General features: G+C 41.7%; 2 protein-coding genes and 1 long non-coding RNA gene across 9 annotated transcripts in view; 1 reads left to right on the forward strand and 2 right to left on the reverse strand.

Moving 5' to 3' along the window:
- The window catches only part of galnt2 (UDP-N-acetyl-alpha-D-galactosamine:polypeptide N-acetylgalactosaminyltransferase 2), a 66,124-nt gene extending 64,929 nt beyond the window's left edge, over nucleotides 1–1,195 (reverse strand). Inside the window, exons 1-2 of the mRNA XM_054771450.1 lie at nucleotides 1,118–1,195; nucleotides 705–991 (exon numbers count right to left, since the gene is read on the reverse strand). Coding sequence (XP_054627425.1) covers nucleotides 705–800 — 96 coding nt within the window. The 5' untranslated portion in view covers nucleotides 801–991; nucleotides 1,118–1,195. The remainder of the gene's footprint in view (nucleotides 1–704; nucleotides 992–1,117) is intronic.
- Nucleotides 405–5,480, forward strand: LOC129178846 (uncharacterized). The gene is made up of 3 exons (XR_008569855.1): nucleotides 405–1,321; nucleotides 4,048–4,238; nucleotides 4,698–5,480. It is a non-coding gene; the product is annotated as an uncharacterized LOC129178846 (long non-coding RNA).
- urb2 (URB2 ribosome biogenesis homolog) lies at nucleotides 2,805–23,594 on the reverse strand. 7 transcript variants are annotated; one of them, XM_054771443.1, is made up of 12 exons: nucleotides 23,306–23,594; nucleotides 21,776–21,928; nucleotides 21,515–21,691; nucleotides 19,966–21,002; nucleotides 19,734–19,872; nucleotides 15,185–17,501; nucleotides 14,758–14,918; nucleotides 13,066–13,176; nucleotides 11,162–11,404; nucleotides 8,653–8,749; nucleotides 5,892–6,025; nucleotides 2,805–3,316 (listed from the first exon to the last, which is right to left on the reverse strand). In XM_054771443.1, the coding sequence occupies exons 1-12, from the start codon at nucleotides 23,468–23,470 to the stop codon at nucleotides 3,119–3,121; spliced, it is 4,932 nt and encodes a 1,643-aa protein (XP_054627418.1). In that variant the 5' UTR covers nucleotides 23,471–23,594; the 3' UTR covers nucleotides 2,805–3,118. The 7 variants fall into 7 exon arrangements, with proteins under 7 accessions (XP_054627418.1, XP_054627422.1, XP_054627421.1 ...); XM_054771447.1 differs by lacking the exon at nucleotides 23,306–23,594 and adding an exon at nucleotides 22,353–22,416 and having other exon boundaries at nucleotides 21,759–21,928; XM_054771446.1 differs by lacking the exon at nucleotides 23,306–23,594 and adding an exon at nucleotides 22,243–22,280.
- Between the last annotated feature and the right edge of the window lie 302 nt (nucleotides 23,595–23,896).

Genomic DNA, 23,896 nt, shown 5'->3' on the forward strand with positions numbered 1-23,896 from the left:
GGGCCAGTGCACTGTGCTGTTAAATAGAGTTGATTAATAGGGCTAGTAGTAATTTGAGTTTTCATCCCTAGAGGGGGGTTTTCCTTGCCTTTGTCAACAAAGTGCATGCTCAGGTGGGGTTCAGTTGGTTTTCTTCCATGCATGAGGAGGGTGGTCCTTGAAGTGCTCCATGTGTAAAGTGCCTTGCGATAGAAATCAACGTAACATAGTAAAAGAACCCAGTTTGTTTCCACAAAAGATAAAAATGTCAAATTAAAAATAACATTCTATTCCACTTTGGTTTTGCGTTCACTTCCTGCTCTCTGCTTAAGTGCTGACGTGCTCCACAGGCAAAGCCCCCCCGGCCCTGTGAGCCAGGCCGGCAGCCTCACGTCAATAACCGCCCTTCTGCATCTACTCCTTCGTCCTCACATTCACCGGCCCAGGTCGACACGCTGCCCGGCATTGGCGTGCTTCTCTCCCGCTGCCACGAGAGGACAAGCGGTGGGAGGTCGGTGCAAGTTCACCGGCCAATTCCGCAACCCTCGCTCTCCAACCATTGCAAACAAATCACCGCTTATCTGTGGATACTATCAGGGCCTCCACGAATCATCAATGTCGCCTAAAAGCGGGGGAGATGCACCGTGTACGCCACTCCATCGCCGCTTTGTCCTCGGGAAGAACATCAACACTGAGCAGTTTGCTAAAAAAGAAGCCTGCCCTACCTTTCGCCCCAACGCCGTCCCGGAGTAGAAGTAGTAGGCTATTCCCAGCACCCACAGCACCGCAAAACATAACAATATCCTCGATTTCCTCCGCATGGCTCCCTCTTTCTCCTGTTGTAGTTCGCCTGCCGACTGTTCAGTGGCTCAGCTCAGCTCTCGGGGTTCGCTGGTGACGACTCGTCCCGGTATCCTGTCCGCACTGGGCGCTTCGCCGAGCGGCTTCGGCAGGCGTAGTCGTTAGGTGGGTCGGTCGGTTCCTTAGGAGGGAGGCGGGGGGCAGGAAGCAGCTAGCCAAAAATCAAAGGGGTTAGAGGGCAAAGGCTAACTCGCTTTAATCCAATCAAACATTGGATAACGCCGTTCTGGATGAGGGCTTGGTGCTGCAGTGCTAAAGTAGACAAAACTATACTTACATAATAACTGAAAAGTCAATACACGTAGTAATTGTTTAGTTAGAGCAGCAGCAAGCGAAGATGTGTGCTATTCATGCTACAGGCTGTGTTGCTATACTATGTAAGTACGCTAGGGGCGCGAGAGACAGCTTGAACCGGTTTAAATGGGAGGAAACTAGCAGTTCTACAGTTTTTCATCAGACTACTACAATTTAAAATCACCAGGTAAGATACGTCTTGTTTAATTTGTCAGAATAACACTTATTCTACAAATAATAATGACTTGAATGCACATGCATTATATTGTGCAGACTATAAATGTATATACCAACAATTAGGGCACTCAATGTAAATGACATTTGTACATTTGCATACATGTAATACAAGCATCCTCAAAGTTTTATCATTAGACAAATGAGCAATGAATTTTAGCAATTAGTTACTACGTCCTGCTCTTGTGCCTGCAAAGATTTTTAGCTTGCATTTGCTAAACTTCTACAGGCGTGTGCTCCTCAGGCTCATAAAGGTGAGTATCTAATTATGTGATGATTCATGAACTTAAAGACCCTAAAGTTACAGTGGGTGTTTTGTAGAGCGTAATGAGCTGTGTGAGAAATTTCAAGTCATTCCGACTTCTGGGGTTTAACAACTGCGCCACCATGTGGTGCATTGGCCAGAAGAATAATACGAGTGCAAGTTTTGACAAAGAATAATAAAGAATAATTGAAGAATAATCAAAATTAAGTTTTAAAAATTAAGTAACTAATTTCGGGCAAAAAAAATATCCTCATAAGAATTGGCTAGCTATACTTTTACAAGATTATTTTTCTCAAGTGAAAATTGCTAGACAAGATGTTTTTTCTTTTTAGGCAAAAAATTAATGGTTGCTTAAAATGGGACTTTTTTACTTTCTTGAAATGTACTTTTTGCAGTGTATGGAAGTGTTCATCGGGCACTTCACCTGTTTGACTAAAGTAAAAAAAAGCATTATTCTGCCATCACCGTGCGTCACTGTGGCAATGACATACCTGACATACCTCAGTAAAGCCACAGTTTGTTTTTTTTGTAGTTTTTTTTTTTTAAGTGCACTAACCTCACAGATAAGCCCTTCTGCTAGCTAGTTTATTACAAGTATATCCATTTACCACATTACTGTGATTCACCACCAGGAGGGGATCAGTTTACAGATATCATCCTTTTGAATACAAGAACTCAAAGTGAATCTCATTATTATATATTTAATAGGTCAGTTCGGTATTACAGATAATCTCTATGGAGTCTTTTGAGGGGGTTTAGCATTAATGTAAGAATAAAATACGAGCTATTCACACACACACACACAAAGCGCTGCATCGGCTTTATCTTCAGAACAGTGCAGGGAATCCTAAAAATTGATGAGGTTGGTGAGACAGGCGTAGGGCGTTAAAAGTTATTGTGCTCCCACAGCACAAAATACTCCAGCTTCAGCTTTAATCAATGCAATTTTAAACGAGCGGCGTTATTAAACAAAAAGAGCAATATGGATCTGGCACAATCTATCAAGTTGACTGAGATTGTACTAATCCCATTGATTCATTGCCTCGGCACTGCCACCAATCCATTAGCTAATGAGCAATGTTCTGTTTCTACCAGTAAACAAGATCATGTCAGTTAAAAGGTTTGAAAAGGAAATTTGCAGTCAATTAATCCGCACTGAATCATTGGATTTTTAGCAGTTCAAAAAAAAAAAAAAAAAAGAATCATACCATAAGCACATTTTTCCATGAGTTTAATTTGGGATAAAATGGACATGATAGATTGATTGATGCTTGTACAGTAAGTAGAAATTATGATTGTTGTTATTTTGTAGCAAATCATTATGTCTTTAGTTTTTACACAAACCGTTTCCATGCCTAAAAAAATGTAAAAAAAACATATATTTTTTTAAAAGTCTCAGTGTAATACATGACAAATCTGTTATCCACAGAAGCATCAATTCCAAATGGGTTGCCTGGGCCCATACTGGAAGTTTGTTGTGTCATTTCAAACAGTGTACTTGTCCTCTCCTTGCCTCTGGGTTTTGTGGTAGTGCGTGTAGCTACTGTAGAGCTCATTTAACACCTCACGGACTCCGCTTGGCAGTCCTGCCGTTAGAAACTTGATATCCTGCTCTATGCACAGGTCCAGTATCTGGTAGATGCCCTCTGTCAGGTGCAGCTTAATTTCTGGCCGCAGAGTAACCTGAAAAGAGAGACACGTGAGAGGCTTGTAAACTGACAAAAAGAGCAGCGTGGCCTTAAGTATGGTAAAGCCTTAAGTCAAATCCATCATAAAGCAACAGGATGTAAAACGTTTACCTCAAATGACTTCAAATTTGTTTTGTAATATTGACAACAGAGCCTACTTTAGTGATCACTTTGGTGGGGCCCCCGGGACATCTCTAGTGTTGTGTTAGCTTTAGCATTGATGTTAATGTCAAGAGTTGTGTGTAGAGATTGACAGACTACGAGCTAGCTAGCCAAATAGATTCAGTATCTCAAACTCACATTTCAGGAACCATTTTATTACAGTGAATCTTTTAAAGGGGCAATACTATTTAAATCAAACTTCCATATACAGTACTTTAGAGTAGTCAGTGTACAGCCTGTATAGTAGTTAGGGCTGCAACAATTCCTCAAATAATTTGAGTACCTTGATTACAAAAAAGAAGCAAGGATTTTTTCTGCCTCGAGGAATCGCCTACATCACCAACGCGCTTACGTCACCCACACAGAGGCCGAAGAAGGAAGCGGATGCTTGAAGACGTAGGATGATTGAAGAGATTGGGAATAATGCAAAAAATGTTGACAATGTCAATAAAATTTAAATTAAAAAAGGCAAGGTAATTTTTTTTTTTTGTATCCGAAAAATATCGAACCGTAACACAAACGGATCGAACCGAATGTGAATTTTGTGTATCGTTGCACCTCCAGAGTCGTGTATCAGCGTGGCACTGACACACCACAACAGCAGTCTCCTGATTCGCCGTCGCCGCTGCGCGGCAACAATGAAATTCCCAGCGTGCAAGCAACCACCGGCTCCTGCTGTGGCTGGCGGCTGATGACAACGACTCAAGCGGCACATTTACCACCTTTTTATTTGATTTACGGCTAAAACAACTGCGGTAAGATGCACACACCTTTTGTAATTGTCACCCATCGTATTTTAAGCTGCTGTGTGGTGTTACTTGTTTGACTGCACCCATCACGCCATGAACTCCATTGCGGAAATGCGTTTTTTTGTCATTTATTTGTGAATGTATTATTTGCGTGACTAAGTGACTAGTGGTGTCAAGTTTTTGATGTTACCTTGAGTTCAGCTGTTATTTATTTTTATAATTGTCTGTTTTTTTGTATCTTTAGTGGTTGCAAAAAACAACGTTAACCAGTAGTAGAACATGCACTTGGTATCATGAATGCTATGTCACCTGATTGAAAGGCTACTGAATCTATGAACAGAAATACAAATTGTGTGATGATCTTTATTGCTATCTTGAAATGAAATGTGAACTATTGAAAACCTGTTTACCGGTAAACGTTTTTGACAATATGAAATATCGATGCATGTTTTCTGGCTTTTACAGGTCATGGGGTTTTTTTTGCACCACTTGGTTTTGCACCCAAAACGGACTGGATTTCATTCGTTCATAACAAAGTGGTGAGCTGGTAGGACTGTTTTTCTTCACTATCAAAGGATTAAGGATCTCTTCCCAAGAGGGAAACCCCTGAACTGAACTGATTAATGAACTTTTACCAACGAGACCCAAGGAACTCTCAAACCCCATCAAAGTATTTGTTGTTTGTTGGTCTGGGGCTGAATGAGTGCTGCGAGCACTCGGGAGCTGTGGTTCGTTGAGAGAAACTTGAATAATATTGACACTTTGGACAAAATTTAGAAATGTTCACTGTGAGGTGTGCTCACTTGTGTTGCCAGCTATTTTGCCAATAATGATGGATGAAAGTCTGTATGTTGACCTATTTCCAATGTGTCTCTTGAGAAGACAATAAAATGGTTGCTGAAATGAGAGGGGTGAAGTCACTTTAGTGAGAGACTGTCCGTATAAAAACAGGATTCACTTAGTCATTTTGTCCAAGTAATGCCAAGCTGCTTCATGGAAACTTGAATGTTTGTCGACAAGGCTAAATTCCGTTTGACTTCATAAATGTTCATCTTTTTAAAAAGCCACACTGACAGCGCACATCAGAGTGTTAAATGACTTAAACAGACACCTCTTACCCGCCTATCTATTCATGTTTCTGCCTCTGTGTGCCTCCTCTTCTCAATGTGTTAATTCAGTTTCTGAAAAATGCTGAGTCAAGCAGGCGTCACTTTAAATATGGACTGGTAGCAGAGCCAGACGTGACTCACTGCCTTGAACCAACATCTAGCCCGAAGCTTAATTCCAGAACATATGGAGTTAGAATAATTCCCAGCCCCGTTGGTGGAGATTTGGGGAACATTTCAAACTCATGATGATGGGGAAAAAAAACTAAAAGTTTCAGACTCTTTTTCACAAATGTCCCTAATGTTATTGCGAGCCAAGAGTTCTACATCATCGGCTAGGCTGAAATCCTGCTACTTTGTGTGTGTGTGTGTGTGTGTGTCACTCACAACTGCAGAAAAAAACACTTGACAGTGGTGACAGATGGGGTTTGGATTAGTGAATATGTATGACTCTGCGTGTTTTCATTGCTCTGTCACCTGTTCAAATTATGTTCCAATGCTAATATTGAAAAAATAAATCACTTCAAATGTGTGTGCGTGTGTGCATGGGCACCTTTTGCAGCTCTGTGACATATTGAGCCACCATGAAGGCTGACAGTGTGGTGAAGCTCTCAGAGATGGCAGCAATGTGAGAGTACATCCTTTCTACCAGTCGGGAACACTGAAGGTAGACTTCGCTATCTCCGCCTGGAGAGACACACAGTAACATGGTTTGTCAATACTGTAACTATGAATAAACCATTGAGCAACATGTTCTGTACAGCTATTACAAACTCAAAAGTATCCAAACCAAAGTCATGACTAACAGGCTTAATTGCGGCAGCAAATGATGGCTGGAAAAAAGTATACTAATAAAACATACTTGGTTAACCACATTTTCCCCTCAGGCTTGAGACACGTTTGCCCTATATGATAGAAAACACTATCAAATTCACTAAAATGATAGCTATAAGTAACAGGGGACCTGATGAGTTTGCTTGTGGATGTTAACAATTTCCGAAGAATGGCTGTGTTCTGGCCATTTTTCTCTTAGTGCATTTCATGCAATTGTTCAGCCAAGTGCTTTGGGTTCTAGAAGAACACTAAAGCCCAATGCTGTGCCCACAATTTTTCCTCTGTAAAAATCTAAACGTCTCTGTAAAGCGACTTAAAATCCCTCTCTCAGACAACAAAGGCAGGCAGCTACAGTAGTCGATGCCACTAGCGAATACCAAGTGTGTAACTCAGTGTAACTACTGTTGTGTAACTACTGTTGTCATTGCAATGCAACTTTGCGGCCCACAGGCCTGCGGTAGTTCTTAAACTATGAAAAAGTATGATTTTAATTTCACATTTACAAATGTGATGCAGTCATATAATGTACATTGTGTCTGAAGACCGAGGGTTCCCTTAAAATAAATGACTGTTTTGTTCCTGTTATGTCATGTGCTGCTGTCAACGCTGACACTGGGTATACATACAGTATAAAATCATAATATTTTTCTTATACGTTGGCCTTTCCACCACATGTAAAACTGACCTTTTGGAAAACACCAGCTAGGGTGAGTTTTTTCAAAGCCCTGCATATAAAGAGTTGGTTGCTCTCAAAGTTCTTATGTTTTAATTTAACAGTATATTTGTTATTTTTATACAGTCGCCCCTCGCCACATTGCGCTTTTGCGGCTTCACTCTCACATTTTTTTCAAAATAAATTGATAAATCGGTGCTGTTTGGTGGTTGACTCCACCTATTTATCAAAAAATATGCATACTGAAGCCATTCTGCCCATTTTACCCAAATTAAGCATTTTCAAGCATAAAAATGGCTAAATATACTGAAACACTAATATAAGGCATAAAGAGGAGGCCTTCAAAGATGTGATGTGTAGTATTCTACACTGGTCACGAGGTGTCCGTAATGTTATTGCAATGTTTGGTTAGACACAAGCACCAGACTTCATCACCGGAACAACAGGCTTTTATTGTAGGTTTGAATTACAGTGTTGCCTTGTTTATCGCGGGGGATAGCTTCCCGAAATAGCCCGTAATAAGTGATAACCACAAAGTAGCCAACTTCATTTTTTTTACAATTAATATATATGTTTTAAAGCTGTAAACCCTCTCACCATACACATTACACACTTTTCTCAGACGGGCAATAAGATTTTCTCACATTTCTCTCATGGGTAAACACTCTCAAAAAAGTTCAAACCTACATTTGAATTTTAATGATCAACACAAGAAAATTATTAAGTCACGCATATTTCACTCTTGTGACCGTGCCGTTTCGTCCTGGCGCTGTTTAGCTGTACTGTAGCGTTTTTGTATCTTTGTTAAGACATATTGCTGCAGACAAACCGAAGATTCATTTAGAAGCTAACAAGCAAGCAAGCTAGCGATGACACAGGAGACATAGCAGGACGACACAAAGGAGACTGATTGACAATGGTCTACAGCCAATCAGGACGCAGAAAACAATGGGCGGTACAGACAGACGAGAGAGGGAAGAGATAGACAATAAACTTCCCACAATGCAATTCTTAATGAGCCAGGCTCGACCTGTAACAGCGTTCATATCCTGTAATAAAAAAAAAAAAAGCACTAAAAAAAATCCACGAAACAGTGAATCCACGATAGAGCGAGGGAGCACTGTATCTCACAACAGGCACAATAATGCCCAATAAAAATCCTGAAAAAAAACACAGGCTACTGTTGCAGCTGTAACCCAGGCCAAGCTGAAACACAACTCTGAACCCCCGACGTCACTTCCTGTCCATCCCCCACCAGAAGACATTTACAGCAACACATACAAGTCTTATTTACGTCTTAAATGGCTTACTTAGCCTTATTATGTCTACTATATTGGGTAATACAAGTGTAAAGGTAATTATAGGGGTATTATTTCATGTCTAGAGGGCTCTAATAATGTTAAAAACCATATCTAGAATGCCGTAAACAGGTTTTCTTTGCTCTTAATTATGAAAACATTCAATTTATAAAAAGGAATTCTACTTTGCGGAAATTTACTTATCGGGTTTGAACCAATTAACCACGATGAACTAGGGATTAGTGGAATGACAATTTCAGTATGATCCACCTGTTCCTTTCAGTTCACTATTGATGTTATTTTCTCTTTTCAGGGAATGAATGTCTTCTAGCTACAACAACTTCATAGTTAGAGAATATTGTATAAAAAATACACTTTCACGTGGATGTAGGCTTTACAGGTTCCCCAAGTAGTGCAGGCTAAATAATATCCTTGCTCGGACAAAAATCTGCCATTTCATTTCATGCAAGTCGGGCTCAATATTATTTGTGGTATTATCCTAAATCTACCTGCGTCACCATCTCCTCTCTGCCGACCCTCTTGCATGATGGAAGACACCAGACGGTAAAAGACGTTCAAGAATGATGGTGCTGTGTTGAGCATCACCTGAATGCACACACACACACAAAAGACAAAAGGACATAAGGCTTACTTCATAATAAAATTCAGAAGAGGAAGACAAGAAAATCTATTGCAGGGAGTTTAATATTAATAGACAAAATGTTCGTTCAAATTGAGTATAAATTAAACTTCAACATCTTCAAATGACTTTTTTAGAGGGTGTGAGACCATATTAAAAGTTTTTAGGGGTGTGGAAAAGGTTGGACAGTGCTGCTTTATGACATAAAACTGAGTGATAAAAGCTGCTTTACTGGCTTCACTGAACACACACACGCTTGGTGGAGTAGCTCAGTCTGTAAGGACCTGGCTTGGTTGTAGTTTCAAGACCCAGTAAGGACACAAAAAAAGTAAAAGCTGAAGTTTTGCGAGATGTCCTGAAGACGTAACGCACAACACCGGGGGTACTTCAGGATTTTGCTGCATCTTTAGTGGTGTATATACAGTATTATAACTATACAACCTCAGAGGCGTTCATCTTTAGAGCTTCCTTTGTATTTGTGTTCCCCAACTAGGAGCTGGTGGACTGACAGAGGGTGATGAGAGTGAGAGAATTTTGACATAAAGAGGAGGGAAGGCAGTGATGGATGAAGGTGGGAGGTGCAGTTGATCTCTCCAACTCAAATGATTTCCATCAGTAAAATGTCAGCACTCGAACCCCCACTCTCTGACCTATCACACTCTAATATACCACTCGGCCTGCATTGTGCACTCCACTCACATCTTGCCCTTTTGTCTCCTGCTCTCTCCCTTCAGACTGGATTCACTTCTCTACCTCCAAATGTTCCTTCTTTTTCTCCATTGCCACAATTTAACAGTTTAACCTCCCTCTTCTTCCCGACACCATCTACCCCGCTGCAGGCTTTCACCCTGAAAAACATCTGATGTGAGTTAGCAAGATCTTGCCCTGATTAAGTGGCTGCAGATGCACTATTTGTCCATCTGTAGCAGCCAGTAAAACAAGTCATCCCTTATGCATGATTTTTTAACCCAAACTACAGTGGTGAAGGTCTGGAGGAGCTCTCATTTAATAGGATGTGCATGTATATTTTCTTCAAGGTAACGTAGCGTATGCTCTGGAACATTATACAACATTCATGGAACACTGACCATTCGCTCTAGATGACTCCAAACAAATATGGTCCTTGTCGGCATATTAGCATCTCCCTATGTCTTTCTGTTTGTGTAATTTGACCTCCGCAACATCGTATATGATTTAATTACAGCTTTGGGGGTTGAGTGCTGCCTTTCACAACCTCATTCTCTCTCAGATTTCAGCTCTAAAGGCAAACACATCTGAGGTTAACAATTCTGAATGTAGACAGAAATTTTCGGATGAGGCGTTAGCATACCACTCTAACTGCATGTTCTTGGGCTTTCATTTGTTTTTTTGTGACTAGAAAGTTGACTACAAGAACATGCACTCAGTCCACTTGTGTGTGTGTGTGTGTGTGTGTGTGCGTGTCCACTGCTCATTTCATTTTTCAGTATGCGGCCCTCGGTGTAAATGTTTAGATACTCCTGCAATACGCATTGTCAAATGTTACCGAAGTTAAAGGTGCTATCCTTCCTTGGCTCCAAATTACTTTTTGACCCCAAAAATATAACACCACCACCACCACCACCACTACCAATTTACATATGTTATCAATAGTGGTTGCAGAGAACAAATTGTTAAAAGAAAATCTATATTCTTTACAATTACAAGTTAAACTGAATGAGATTTGTCGTTCGGCCCAAAAAGGGGGAATGCCGTTAATGGCTGTCGCAGGGGCACATGTCCAAAGTGCGCGCGCACATACAGATGCACGCACTCTCAGAGAAGCTATCGACAACTAGCAGTCATGGCTGAGCATAAAGAGGGCGGGCTACAGTACGGTCGAACGCTAGCGCCCTCTTGCAGTACCTAACCAAGGCAGGTTATGTTCTTTTTGCATTTTACAGCTGTTAATGTATTGTTGTATTATTGTACTTGGAAGACAGTTAAGAATGTTAAAACATTGCTTTAATATTGCTAATGAAGGTTTTATCTCCACTGTTGCTCCTTAAATGTGGAACAATCTCCTCCTTCACCTGAGACAGGCCCCTTCACTGGCAACTCGTTTTAAAACCTCCTTGTTTATTTCTTTGTCTTTTAACCCAGCATAACTGATTTTTATTTGACTCAAGGTTTTATATTTTATATAACATTTTTAAATGTTATGCCATGTGCTTTTACCTGTGTCTTAACTATATTTTGTGTAATGTTTGTTTTTATGTTTTTTCTTACAGTTTTCTTATTTTGATGTGGAGCCCTTTGTTTTCAACTGTAGTTGTGGTTAAAGGGTTTTATAAATAAAGTTGGTACGGTATGGTATTGTGACAGTTTGAAATTGGAACTGATTCTTCCACTGTACGTACCTGAGTGTGACACTGGATGATGGCAAAAAGAGCCTCATGAACTGCCAAGAATGCCGACTGGTAGACGGATGGGGACAAGTGTTCAAGCGGCACAACCTGAAGCGCTCCGAGGACCAAGGCCACATGATGGGGATTGTCGATAAGACCCTCCCCCTGGCGAAGCAGTGTAACCATCGCCGTGACAGTAGGAGTGGTAAAGGTCAAAGTCAAGGAGAGGTCCTGACTGGATGATCTTACAAGAAACTGCAACAGAGACAATTGCACAAAATTAGGAAGCTACAGTACATGATGGTTTCAATACATCTTAGTGGTGTAAGGCAGGAGTCCCCAACCACCGACCCACGGCCCAGTACCAGTCCATGGAAATATGTGTTTGCATGTTTATGTTTTCTTTCATTGTGTTTCGGAGAGTGGCTACCCGACCAACTTTGTTCTACGGTCCTTGAACACACCATTGTGCTAACTTTCGACCAGACTACTATATTGTATTTTTCTGTTTTTTCTTTCACCTCTTATTTGGTCTCAGATGCTGATACTACATTGTATGTGGGATTGCATAAAGGTAAGGTTTGATGGCGTTACTGAGTGCCAATGTGCTTATTTGTTCGGTGCACAACCTCAAGCTGATGTGCATATTTGTTCGGTGCAAAGGTAATTCATGCTACCATACTGCCTGTTACCACACATCGTTATAATCTTCTCTCCAAAAAACAAAGTCCAGGCTTGTACTGGTTAACGGTGGGTCTGTATTAATTTTGTGGTTTTAATTCTTATGTTCATGCCTTAGTTTTACACAAAAAAATACAATAATAAATACGATAAATGATATCGCTATAATGTGGGGGAAAAAAATTGGAGGAATATGAGCCGGTCCCTGGATCCAAAAAGGTTGAGTACCACTGGTTCTAGTCTCGTCCTAATGCGCAATTGTACACCATACACTTTTTTCACCACAGGACCATCTACTGGATCTGATGGGATCCTGCCTCCACTTGGTCCCACTGCAAGTGGACTGTAATGAATATAAATTAATGTACAGTATATTCTTCAGCACCAAAGTATAATTGGTTCTTCCTCTGCCCAACGACCTCTATAAAAGTTCTCAATCTTTTTTTAGTCTATACCATGATTAGTTCATTTGTGGGTAGATAGGAAATGAAAATCATAACTTTTCATGCTTGGTTTACATATGTTTTTTAAATTATTCTCATTTTGATAAGTCTTAATTCTTGGGTGCTGCTACTGTGAAAACATCACTTCCCAATTCTGGGACAAATAACACTTTTATTCTACTCTATTCTAGTGAGAAGATATTCTTGGATCGCTATCTGGATGCACCCCAAAAAGAAAGTTTCTTGGCCCGTGCCACAATCCTCCACAAAGTATTAGCAAAATCTTTTTTAATGAAAGTTATTTTTGAGCTTTGCTGGCATCATACATCAGCAGGGAAAACACAAAATATGATAAATAGTATGCAAGACTTACATTATGGGACTACTTAAATAGCTCCACATGGACCCAAAACTCTTAACAACAATGCCTGTTAAAAACACTTTTGCTTTACTGATAGAAAACACATTGGAGCTTCGTCACATGGTCCAGACAGGGAATTGCAACATACAGTTTGTATGTGTGTGTGATTGCTGTTAGGCTGCTGAATCACTTCAAATGGCTGTCACATGGTCTTCTAGCACACCGTCAGTGAATGATTAGATGAAAAACGCCAAAGCTTTTCTCTAAAGCTCCTTCCGCAGCTCTGATTGTGCATGGTTCTCCGAGCGGTTCCTGATTTTGCATCTGACAGGAATTCTAAATATACACATCGCATTCTAATACACCAAGACAGTGATTGTTGGTATGTTCTGGACTGACCCAAACAGTATTTGTGTGTGCATTTTACTTACCACCATAGCAGACAGAATCTGTGGTGCAAAGAGCCACAGAGCTCTGGAGGAATGATCAGGCAACTGACAGCAGAACAGCAGCTTGGCAATGGTGATGGCAGCTAGCACTTCCTGGAGACGAGAAAGGAGTTGACTTGCATGTCATTCATAACATTATGTTCATCTGCACGTTATGTTCATGCTAACGTCTAATAAAAGAGCTGTAACCATTATTCCACCAATGCTTGGTGTAATTTAACAATTTGTAATATTTAGCAGTATGTCGGAGTGTGGCAAAATATAACATTAATAAACATACTGTGGCGTATAACTTTTTTTTTTTATAATACAATAATCATCTGGTGTTGACTATGGTTTACCAGTCTAAATGTGAAGGCACATTTTACACATTTTTAAGCATTTTCCAGCATAAAAATGACTCCATGAACACATTCAGAAAATGCATTGAAAGACACATTGATAAGTAGTGCTCTACACTGGTCACTAGGTGTCAGTAGCCACGGCAAGAAATCACGGAAGTAAAAACTACAAGGAACTCTCCAATGCTAATCTTGAGTATTGTCTTTTTTTTATTATTAAGACTACTATATTGGGTAATACGAGCGTAAAGTTTACTATAGGGGTGTTATTTCTTGTCTAGAGGGCTCTGATAATGATAAACGATTTTGACATTCATAAACAGGTTTTCTATGCTTTCTAACTACAAAAGTATTCTATTTATCAATAAGCAATCCTACTTCGCAAATTCACAATGACCCATCTCAGTACACAAATTGGGTCGCAGTAGGTCAAATGTCTTCATGTAAATGTCTCACTAACGAATCTGCTTTAAGAGCACCACAGCGTGTTTAACCCGAAGCCCCTCCCCATGCTCAGTGTGGACACAGAGAGCCACACATCTTGACCAATGATATTAGCCTTTAACAGAAAAAAAGACGAGGAAAAAAACTTATCAACTCCCAATTGGCGCCCAACGACGCAAAACGGCTCCTGTCGTTTATTTCAAAGAGCCGGCTCTTAGAGCCAATTGGTTCACGACCGACACATCACTAGGAGGGCTACATTTGATTGATTAGACAGTTGACGTGTGCGTTTGAGCGCTGCTAAAATGTGTGGAGAAGTAGGGGGGGAATTGGACAAAACTGCAAGATGGCGCATATTTTGCGGGGATTGGTTTAATTTTGCAACATTCCCCTTGGGGGCGGTGGCGGCGGTATCTTGCAAGTGCATTATTAACACAGGTCCGCGTCGATAAAGGGAGCACCCCGCCGGAAAGAAAATAAATAGCACCACTAAGTGTGTTCGTGTCTGTCAATCAGTGGTGGCATATGTTGATCTATGTGGGGAATTCGCAAATCCAACAATGTATTGAACTAATGTGTTTAGCTCAGCAGACAACTCAATAAGATGCGAAGGGGCGGGGCCAGCGGGGACTGACAGATGATGGCAAATGTCGTATAATACAAACAATGTGGCAACAGATTATATGGATTTAGTGTGTGTGTTGTGAGGGAACCGAAAGGGCGTCTCACACAGGGCACCATTGAACCTCCACTGCTGACAGCATCAATCAAAACTGAGCATATATGTCGGGATATCGAGCATATGTGTTGGGTTGCGAGTGCAAATGTCAGTTTCATAGCTTAATCATAGACTTTCTGTCATCTCAAAAAAAAAAAAAAAAAATCACACCTTATAGTTTCCAGCCCAGAGTTTACAGGTGTCCAGCCCGTCTCTGATCATCAGCAGCAGGAGGCTCAACTGGTAAGAAGTGATGTTCTCCACCAGATGGCGCAGCAGATCCTGCACAGCTGGCTCTAGCTCACATGTTTCAGATGGAGACAGCCAAGGAGCTATATAGTAATTCAATATGAACAAAAAAAATTATTTAGATTGCTGCTCAAGTACTGTAAATCAATCTTGGAAAAGACAACAACAACAGGTTAAAATAAGTAAAGGATGTTACCAATTGTCATATTCATGGAGCAACTTAAAAGCTAATGCAGAATTAGCATAGGAAAATACAATACAGTACATGAAATATAAACAAAAATGTTGAGAAACACCTCTGCTAGAAGGCATACAATAACTAAACAACAGTTACTAATAGTTGATTTACCTGACAAAAGTCTGTGTACATTTCGAATTATCTGTCTGAACATCCCTGATTCTCTCTTGTCCTCATCTTGCACCTCCTTGCCTCCAGTCTTCACCGCTGTCTTATAAAAAGCCGAGAGGAAATTAAGAGAGGAAACCAGGAAGTCCACGGGTCTGGCTGCAGAGTTCATCTCTTTAAGGATCTGCTGAGAGAAACTCTGATAGAGAGGGTTGTGTTTCAAGGTTTTCCTGTTGTTGGACGACAGCTCACACCATAGCATGGTGGTGACAGTGTCCACCACAAAGGCTGGACTGAGTATGCAGACGGGCTGCAAGCCTGGCTCGCTGATATTCCGGGCCTTGAGGACCAACTCCACATGAGGTCCCAGTGAGGATGTCGACTTTGTGAGCAACTGAGTCAAAGTGTCATCTAACTGTTTATTTCTCCCCATGTTAGAGTTCATGACCTTTGAGAAGGAGGCCAACGATCCCAGCAGAAGCTGAAGAGACATTCCGGACACTCTGGTATTTGATGTATTTTCCTTGCTGATAAGAAAGGAGGCAAAGCTGTCCAGATTGAGGCGCACGCTGCTGTTCCTGACTATAATCAGCTGGACCAAAAACGTAATGAAATCTTGCATGGCTGCCATCAACTCCAACCAGTCTGAGTTGCTGGTGGAGCTAAATTGTCCTTTCCTGCTGCGCCAGAAGAGGGAAGACACAACAGCCTGCAGCAGAGTGCTGCCGTAAATGATCTTCAGAACACTCTGGAAGTTTCTACCCTCCACGAGACAAGCAAGCATCCTGAGCAGCTTACCCAGAAAACCTGTGCAATCGCCCAAATCTGAAGCCTCAGATTGACAAGAGGCGGATGTGAGTATGAAGGTAAGGAGGAGAAAAAGGGACGATAGATCCTCAGAGTTCAGTCCATCTGGGTTTAGGCTCGATAAGATCTGCAGCAGGTCTATCAGCTCTTTGGTTTGGGCATAACTTAAAAATACAAACACTTGCCCAGACTGAGAGGACATTTTTATATCCTCCACTAGAAGTGAGGGGCGAAGCTCACCTGCTTCCCGGTATTTCTCGAGTGTCTGACAGATTTTAGGGACATCTGCTGCTGTTAAAACCCCCATAATCCTTTGTGTTAGGGAGCCAACTGTGGCGGAAAACAGTGAGGGCAACTCGACAAGAATGGAGCTCTGAAGAAGCTCTGAAGATATGTGGGAAATGGACAGCTGATCTTTGCCTTCATTGGACTGCTTCCTCAGCAGTGAACAGACCAGAATGTCTACAATGCAGCGCATGTCTTCTTGATTCAAAAAGGCGGTGAGCAAAGGCAGATTCGTTGTGACGATATACCAGTGTGCAACACGGTAAGTGCTGGAGTCCACGCTGCTCATCTGCCCGTCCCACGCATGATCATCTTCAGAACAAGCATACAGCTCATCTCTAGCTATGATAAACCGTGCCGCACTGTTTAGGGACTCTGCAGTACTTGATTCCATGAGTGAGGCTGAATCAAACAACACTTTCTTAAAGTATTGCAAAGTACGAAGCTTGAGATGCACAAAGCTGAATGGACTGCAGGATGGAGAGGCAGCAAAGGGATGGAGAAGATTCTCTATGTTGGTTAAGGCCGAAGCATCAGAGAGGATTTCACTTTTACCAGGTATTTCTGTTGAATCAAAAGATGTGTATTTGCTACAGTGGAGGTGAAAGAGTGTGTCTACTTCCCCCCAAGTGTAACTGAGCAGAAGAACCGCCTCTTGGGTCTTCTGCTCCCATAGCGATACTGTTTTAGATGTCTTTGGAGATGCTTTCTTCTTCTTCTTCTTCTTCTGAACTGAACTTGTTGCTGTAGTTGTCTTTTCTGTGGGCAAAAGTCGCTGCAGACTGCTGAGAACCTGCTGCATCTCCTCCATCAGGCTTTGAGCTTGTCTGACTAAGGGACGAGGAGAGGCATCATCTATCGTCTTTAGACTGAATAAAACAACATGAAGAAGCTGGCTAAGTGAAAAAAGCTTCAGTGATGCATCTTCCTTCTCTTGATCCCCGCCTTTGCTATTATCTCCATCGATCTCTGCCTGCTGTACTTCCTTTAACAGGTTAGGTATGATATATTTTTTCATTCTGTCCAGCACTAATGAGCAGATCTCAAGGCCCTGGGAGGGAGGAGTATCCAAGACACTGGTCGTGAGTGAGGCGGAGACGTCGTCACAGAGCAGAGGAGGTCGGAGGTTATCCAGAGACGGCCGACAGATCACAGACAGGAGCTCAGAGAAGAAGAAAGGCAACTGACGTAGCTTCGTGTAAGTCTGGAGAACACTGCACAACATCAGCTGTAGGGGGAAAAAAACAGAGTGTTGCTTTCGACAGGAAAACGTGTAAACTGTGTATCATTAGCTTTGTTGTCACCAAGCAGTACAGTTGGGTATGATATTTATTTTATCGCATTTCCATTAAAGGGTCTAGGAAAATGTGCAAAATATCCAAACAATCCTTTACTGAGTTTCCAGTTGCAAAGGTACACTTTGGCACACTTGTGAAAGTTGGAACAAGACACTCCACTGTGAGTGAAAAAAAACTTAAAGCGCCATTTTAAAAATATTGGTAATTACAACAGAGGGAAGCTATGTTTCTTGTTAACAAGTTCTCAGTTCACAGCATTGTTTACCGTCATTTACTGTAAATATGAGACTTTGTCTGCTTGTCATTGTGTCACTGTCAAATCAGCACAGAAACTCTTGATATTCACCAGAGAGGCATTTGGTTTCAGAATTTTTATAGGTCAAAATCTCAAAGTAAAAGATCAATATCCAATAAAGGTAAAACATGTGCTTTTCCACATATTTAATAAAAACTTGGTGTACATACAGTAGGTAACAGCTGCTCAGCTGATTAGGTTTTTGGTGCCCATCGACCATGATTTTAAGATGATAGAGTTGAGCACTGAGTCATACCTCAAATTAAAGATCCTGAGGGCTATCCTAACCTGTAATTATGCTGTCAATATGACCTTGATGGCAAAATAACCCAAAAACTAGGGCTGTCAAATGATTCAAATGTTTCCAAATGAATTAACCATTATGGAATCACCATCTGCAACTATTTCTGAAATATGACAATTTTTACAGTATTTTAGTAAAAGAAAGATAAATTACAGGACAGGATTATACATATTTGTATGTATCAACAGCTCCAGATGAGCTGACAATGTAAATCAAGCTAAATGATACCGCACGTGACACGTCTGCAAATCTATTATCCGTTATCTCACTAGAACTATCACTAGTCTCTGTAAGAGTAGCAGTACATTTGAATCACACTTCAACGGCGTTATTATGAGCAATGAAGAAAGACACCACATAATTTTAAGTTAAATTCACATGTTTTGAGTGTACTTTCCGGGATTCCTGAGCATACTTACATGTTAATAACAATATCTACTTATTGTTTTTCTTAGTCTTTCCGTTTACAGTATTTAGACCACACATACTCTCAAAATAAAGATTTTGTTGTGATGTTAAGAGTTCGGAGTGTCCATGAATGCACCTCGCGACAGTGTGGTGAGAATGCAGGAGCGAATGAGGGAAGATCGGAGAGACGTGTGTGCGAGTTGGAGATACATACAGTATATGGTGTTGGAATTGCACTGCTGTTGATGTGTTCAGGCCAGAATAAAGTTATCAAAGGGCGTCAGACTCTGTGGGACTCAGTGAGCATGCTACACTGTGCCACCGTCTGCCGTCATCATAGAGCGGTGTGTCTTGCCATGATGTGCATGCTTTAATTACACAAAAAATTGTAACGCAATTAATTAAATACATTTGTTACCGCCATTAATACATTATTGTTGACAGCTCTACAAAAAAAACTTGCTTTTGCTTGAAAATGGCAGCAATCATCACCACTCGACCACTCGTTATCCTTCAAGGGTGCTCCTGGGTCAGCATTCACTGGTAAAAATATGAAAAACCCACTACTCAATCGAAAGCAGGGGTCTCAAACTCAATTTCACTGGGGGGCAGTGAGGACTGGGCCGCATTAAATATTGGGAGTAGGGCTGGGAATCTCAGGGTACCTCACGATACGATACAACTCACAATACATCCTTGTGATAAAACCACTGTTAGTTCAGTGTTGGTGTTTACAGTACTTTCCCGTGTAAGTATGTAAGTAACACTGAGCTTGCGGGCTGCAGTTACACTACTCTTTGATGTCCAGTCGTGGGCCGCAAGATACGATTTAGTGGGCCGCAAATGGCCCGTGGGCCGCAAGTTTGAGACCCCTGTTCTAAAGTAATCATCGTGTCAATACCATATGACAACACAATACATGTCTTACCACAAACATGGCCATACCAAGACACATATTTTGGAGAAATCTAACTGGTATGTAATGATATCACACAATACACCCCTTCACACCTGCAGTCGAAACACAAGTCAGATCAAGGGTTGCCTGTTAGGGCAAACAGAACTGAACTGTACTGCTTGGTGGCTATATATTACATTAATATATTACATTATATATTATTATGTTAATAATATAAAGGAGGACAGGGTCAATACCTGTCTGGCCCGTTGGACTCGTACTTCCATACATTCAGCATCAACCCAGGCTGAGGATAACAACTCATCCAGGTCTGGTTCCAGAATAAGGTGGTTGAGACCAAGTAGCACCTTCAAACAGCGGTACCATGCAGGTATGCTAAAAGATGGGAATACATTTTGTGTTAAATCACCACCTGGGGAGCAACATTTAAGCTGTAACATAACTGGAAGTTATAAAATGATGAGTTACCTTGGCTGGGCCTGATTGAAGAAGATTCGTACGAGGCTTCTGTAAAAATTGAACTGGACGCCTGCATGTCTTATCCTGTCTGCTGTCACGTTGTAAATATCCGCACACAGGGCCTGGCTTAGCAGTGATTCCACAGCCAGCAGGGCCAGACTCCAGCTTTCTGGGGAACAAGGCGAACTGGAGGGGCACAGGTCCAAAGCGGGAACCAATCGTGTGAGGAAATAGAAACACAGCATCGCCTGCTCTTCCTCATTTTCTACTCGAGCTTTTCTGTAGCTTTCCAGAAAGAACTTATACAGCAGTGGTATGGTGTTTGACCTCACAGAATAGATGAGCAGCGGTTCACAGGAACCTAGCTTGCAAAGTAAAGCATTGGCAGGCCTTGGGGGGCCTTTTGTCTCAGCGGTGCCACGTTTCCTCGTACCCTCCTTGGAAGGAAGCAGTTCCTCCTTGTAGGATGCCAGGTGCTCAGCGGAGAAGAGAGACAACTGAAGGATGGAGTCTATCTTGACACGCACGTCTCTGCAGAGCTGTTGACTGAGACGCAGATGTGTGTGGGAATGCGCATACTCAGCAGATGTGACCATGTGTCTGAGGACCACTAACGGTTGGATCATCTGGTTGGTTACCAAAGTCAAGACTCTGTTTGGATTGGCTTGTTGTCGTTGAACTGATAAATAGGACGTTAAAACCTGAAGCAACAACTCAAATAAATGAGCTGAAAGGTTATTTTCCTTTGGCTTGTTCTCCTCTAACTCCGGCTTAGGCTTCCCATCACTTTGAGAGTCCAAGTCGCGCACAGTGTCTGCTGTGAAATCAGGCTGATGAGATCCTGCGGGCAAGGCTTGCTGCAGTTGACGGCAAGCGAAGGAGCAAACTTTCACCGAGAGACTGACCATGAGGTCGTATTTGGTGGTGAAGATAGATGAGACAGCAGGGGATGAGAGGACACCCTGACACACACTCAGCAGAGTGGAAACACCCACTGACAGCCTGGTGGAGTCGCCGGCACACTCCTCAAGGAGGTCGAGTAGCAGCTGGAAGCAAACACAAAAGATTAATTTTAAATCACAACAGCTCTGGAGGCACACTATACAATATCTAACAAACATGAGTACACCGTTCACATTTCAGCAGCCATGTTATCTTCTCAAGGGACTACTAAAGAAACGAAAATTGGATATACATTCAAGTAGTCAGTGTTCAGCTTATATAGCAGTTTAGATTTGCTATCCACAGAAAATGAGTCAATACACAACCATTCTTGTCTAAATAGCTGGCAACACAAGTGACTACCCATATGTACCAATATTGTGTCTTGGCTACAGTCAACAAATGGTGCTGAAGATATCATGGTTTGGGGCTGCACGAGTGCTGTCTGCACTAGAGAGCTGCGGTTCATTCAGGAGAAACATGAATTCCAACTGTGACATTTTGAAGCAGAGCATAAAGAGAGAATAAAATGCTGGGTGACATGTGAGAGGTCTACTCATTTTTGTGAGCTACTGTACACAACTAGTTTGTGGAACTATTAAATTACCATCCCCACCTGTGCCATGTTAAGCCGCACGCTGACAGTCTTTCCCTGCTTGAGAGCGATTTGGAGCTTACGGCTATGAAGAAAGTCATCAAGGTAACGCCACAAGCCCTCCAATACATTTTGTGAGAACTGGACCTTTTTATTGTACCAGCCTGTCAGAGCATATGTACACCAATCCAGCAAGACCTAAAATGACACAAAATCAAGCCAACTGTGTAGAATGTATTAAACATACTGTGTCTGTACACTTCACCACATTTTTGTTTTTACTTGTTCCTTGTTGGGCAGCAAGCACTGACAGGAGATCCAGGCAAAACGTGCTAGCTTTAACTTGTCCTCCCATGGAGTATGGGGGCTCTTCAGCTTCAGATGGATGCCAGAATAGATGGCAGCCATCGTTGCAGATGTTGCTGCTTCTCGGACCTAGGGTGGAGTTCAAAAAGCACGTTATCTTGCAATTACAATGAGATACAAATAAATTATTACTGGTGCTACAAGTAGAACAAACTCTTAGTATATTTACACCGGCTTTACTTTTTAATGGAAAAAACGCGTCTGTTTAGATTTCACAGCCCAACACATTAGTTTAAGCAATAATATTGTGTTCTCAAAACTTGAAAAGTTCCTGCGATTGTATTTGTGATCGATTATCCCGGAATTAGCAGGCTTTCAAACTTCCACGCATATATGCTATTGGCGGCTAATCGGATAGCATAACTAGCCAACAAACTACGTACTCGGCTATCACTAACATCCGCTTCTCGTCATGGACGTAAAAGCTACTCTAACATATCAGTGTTTATCAGTAATTATACATGCTGATAATATGTTTATATATCAAACTTACAAATTCTCAAATTGCACGTGTGTTCAGTATTCACGTTTATATGACCTTTCAACTTTCAGCATGCCCACCAAGCAAAAGCAATCGAGAGTCGATTGAAACGCTCGTCAACAGTTACATTTTCCTGACGATTACTGGAGGCCTACTTCGAAAGTCAAGACACACTGGATAACATAACTCCATGTTTTTATAGTTATTTTCCATATGTGTAGTCAAAATGTATTTTTGTTGGTCACCGTGAATACAACTTACAAACATATACAGTATATCAAGTATCGCTCTACCTTCTCTTTCGGGAACAAAACCTGCTTTGTTTTAGGGAAGAGTGATTTAAGTCTCTAACATACAAATTGTTAGAGACTCATCCTTCCGCGACTACGTCAATGTTTTCTGAAACAACTATGGGAGCTCAAGCGCTTTGAGTTTATCTAAGATCGTTTTCTTTTGTCTGGCAAAGTTTGCTTGTATGGTCAGCCATTGAATGTCTTGTTTCTGAGACGGAGTCGTGTCTTCACGTAAAAGGGAACAGGGTCACCTTTCCTTGACGCTGCGCTAGATAAGTTTGTCTTCCGAATGTCTCGTTTGGTTTGAAAGGCGTTATTTACATTGAATTAGCTGTTAAACTGTCAGCTGTTAGCTATTTCGCCTGTTGACAAATACTTAGCGGCAGATGACAGTGACAGGCGGGGTGTTGTTAGCTGCTGGTCGATAAGAGATAAACTTCTAGACGCGTCTGTCAAATGCAGATAAACACGCACTATAACGGCTACAATTCAACAATGTAGAGGCAACAAGCTCCCAAAATCAATCGGCTATGGAGACGTGACTACCGGAGGGGTGACATTTCTCCTTCACTCACACTGGAAGATATCTGTTTGGTTCAATTGGTGTTTAAACTTGGACAACAATGCGTCTTTTAATCCGCATGTCAAATTGCACACACGGAGTGCCCATACCCAAACTTCCACACCCCCGGTTCTTGTGGATGGCAGGCTCCCCTGACACCCATCGGAAGCGACCAACGTCCGGATCAAGGACTTCGGCCTCCCCGCCAACCGGTCTCCTTCTCCCGTCTGTCTCGTCGGCTCTCTCCCACAGAGATCTCTCCTCGCTCTGCTCATACACCTCCAAGACACGGACACACTCTCGCATACACATTGCCTTTGCTAGCTCCTCGGCATCCACATCCGGATCACTGAAGGGACAGACCGACACGGAGGTTGGACAAACACCGACCAGTGTCCCTCTGGAGGACGTGAAAAGGGTTTTGCGTCTTGCTCGTTCGGAGAGATGGAAACTCGCAGGTAAACTGGTATCATGTTTGTTATTACTTCCTGTAGGTATGAAGGACAGGCGTCCCAAAACGTTTGTTCCTATAGAATTGACAGAAAGTACACGGCGTATTGACATTTAGAACAGCAGTGGATTGTCATGTAAAGTAATGTAGCAGAGAAAAATGTAATCCAGTAGGGTGCATTTACATACAGTATAACATGAGTGCATTGATGAGGTATGATATGAATATTGTACATGTTACACATTTATGG

The sequence above is a fragment of the Dunckerocampus dactyliophorus genome, chromosome 3 (genome assembly GCF_027744805.1).
Source record: "Dunckerocampus dactyliophorus isolate RoL2022-P2 chromosome 3, RoL_Ddac_1.1, whole genome shotgun sequence".
Lineage (NCBI taxonomy): Eukaryota > Metazoa > Chordata > Actinopteri > Syngnathiformes > Syngnathidae > Dunckerocampus > Dunckerocampus dactyliophorus.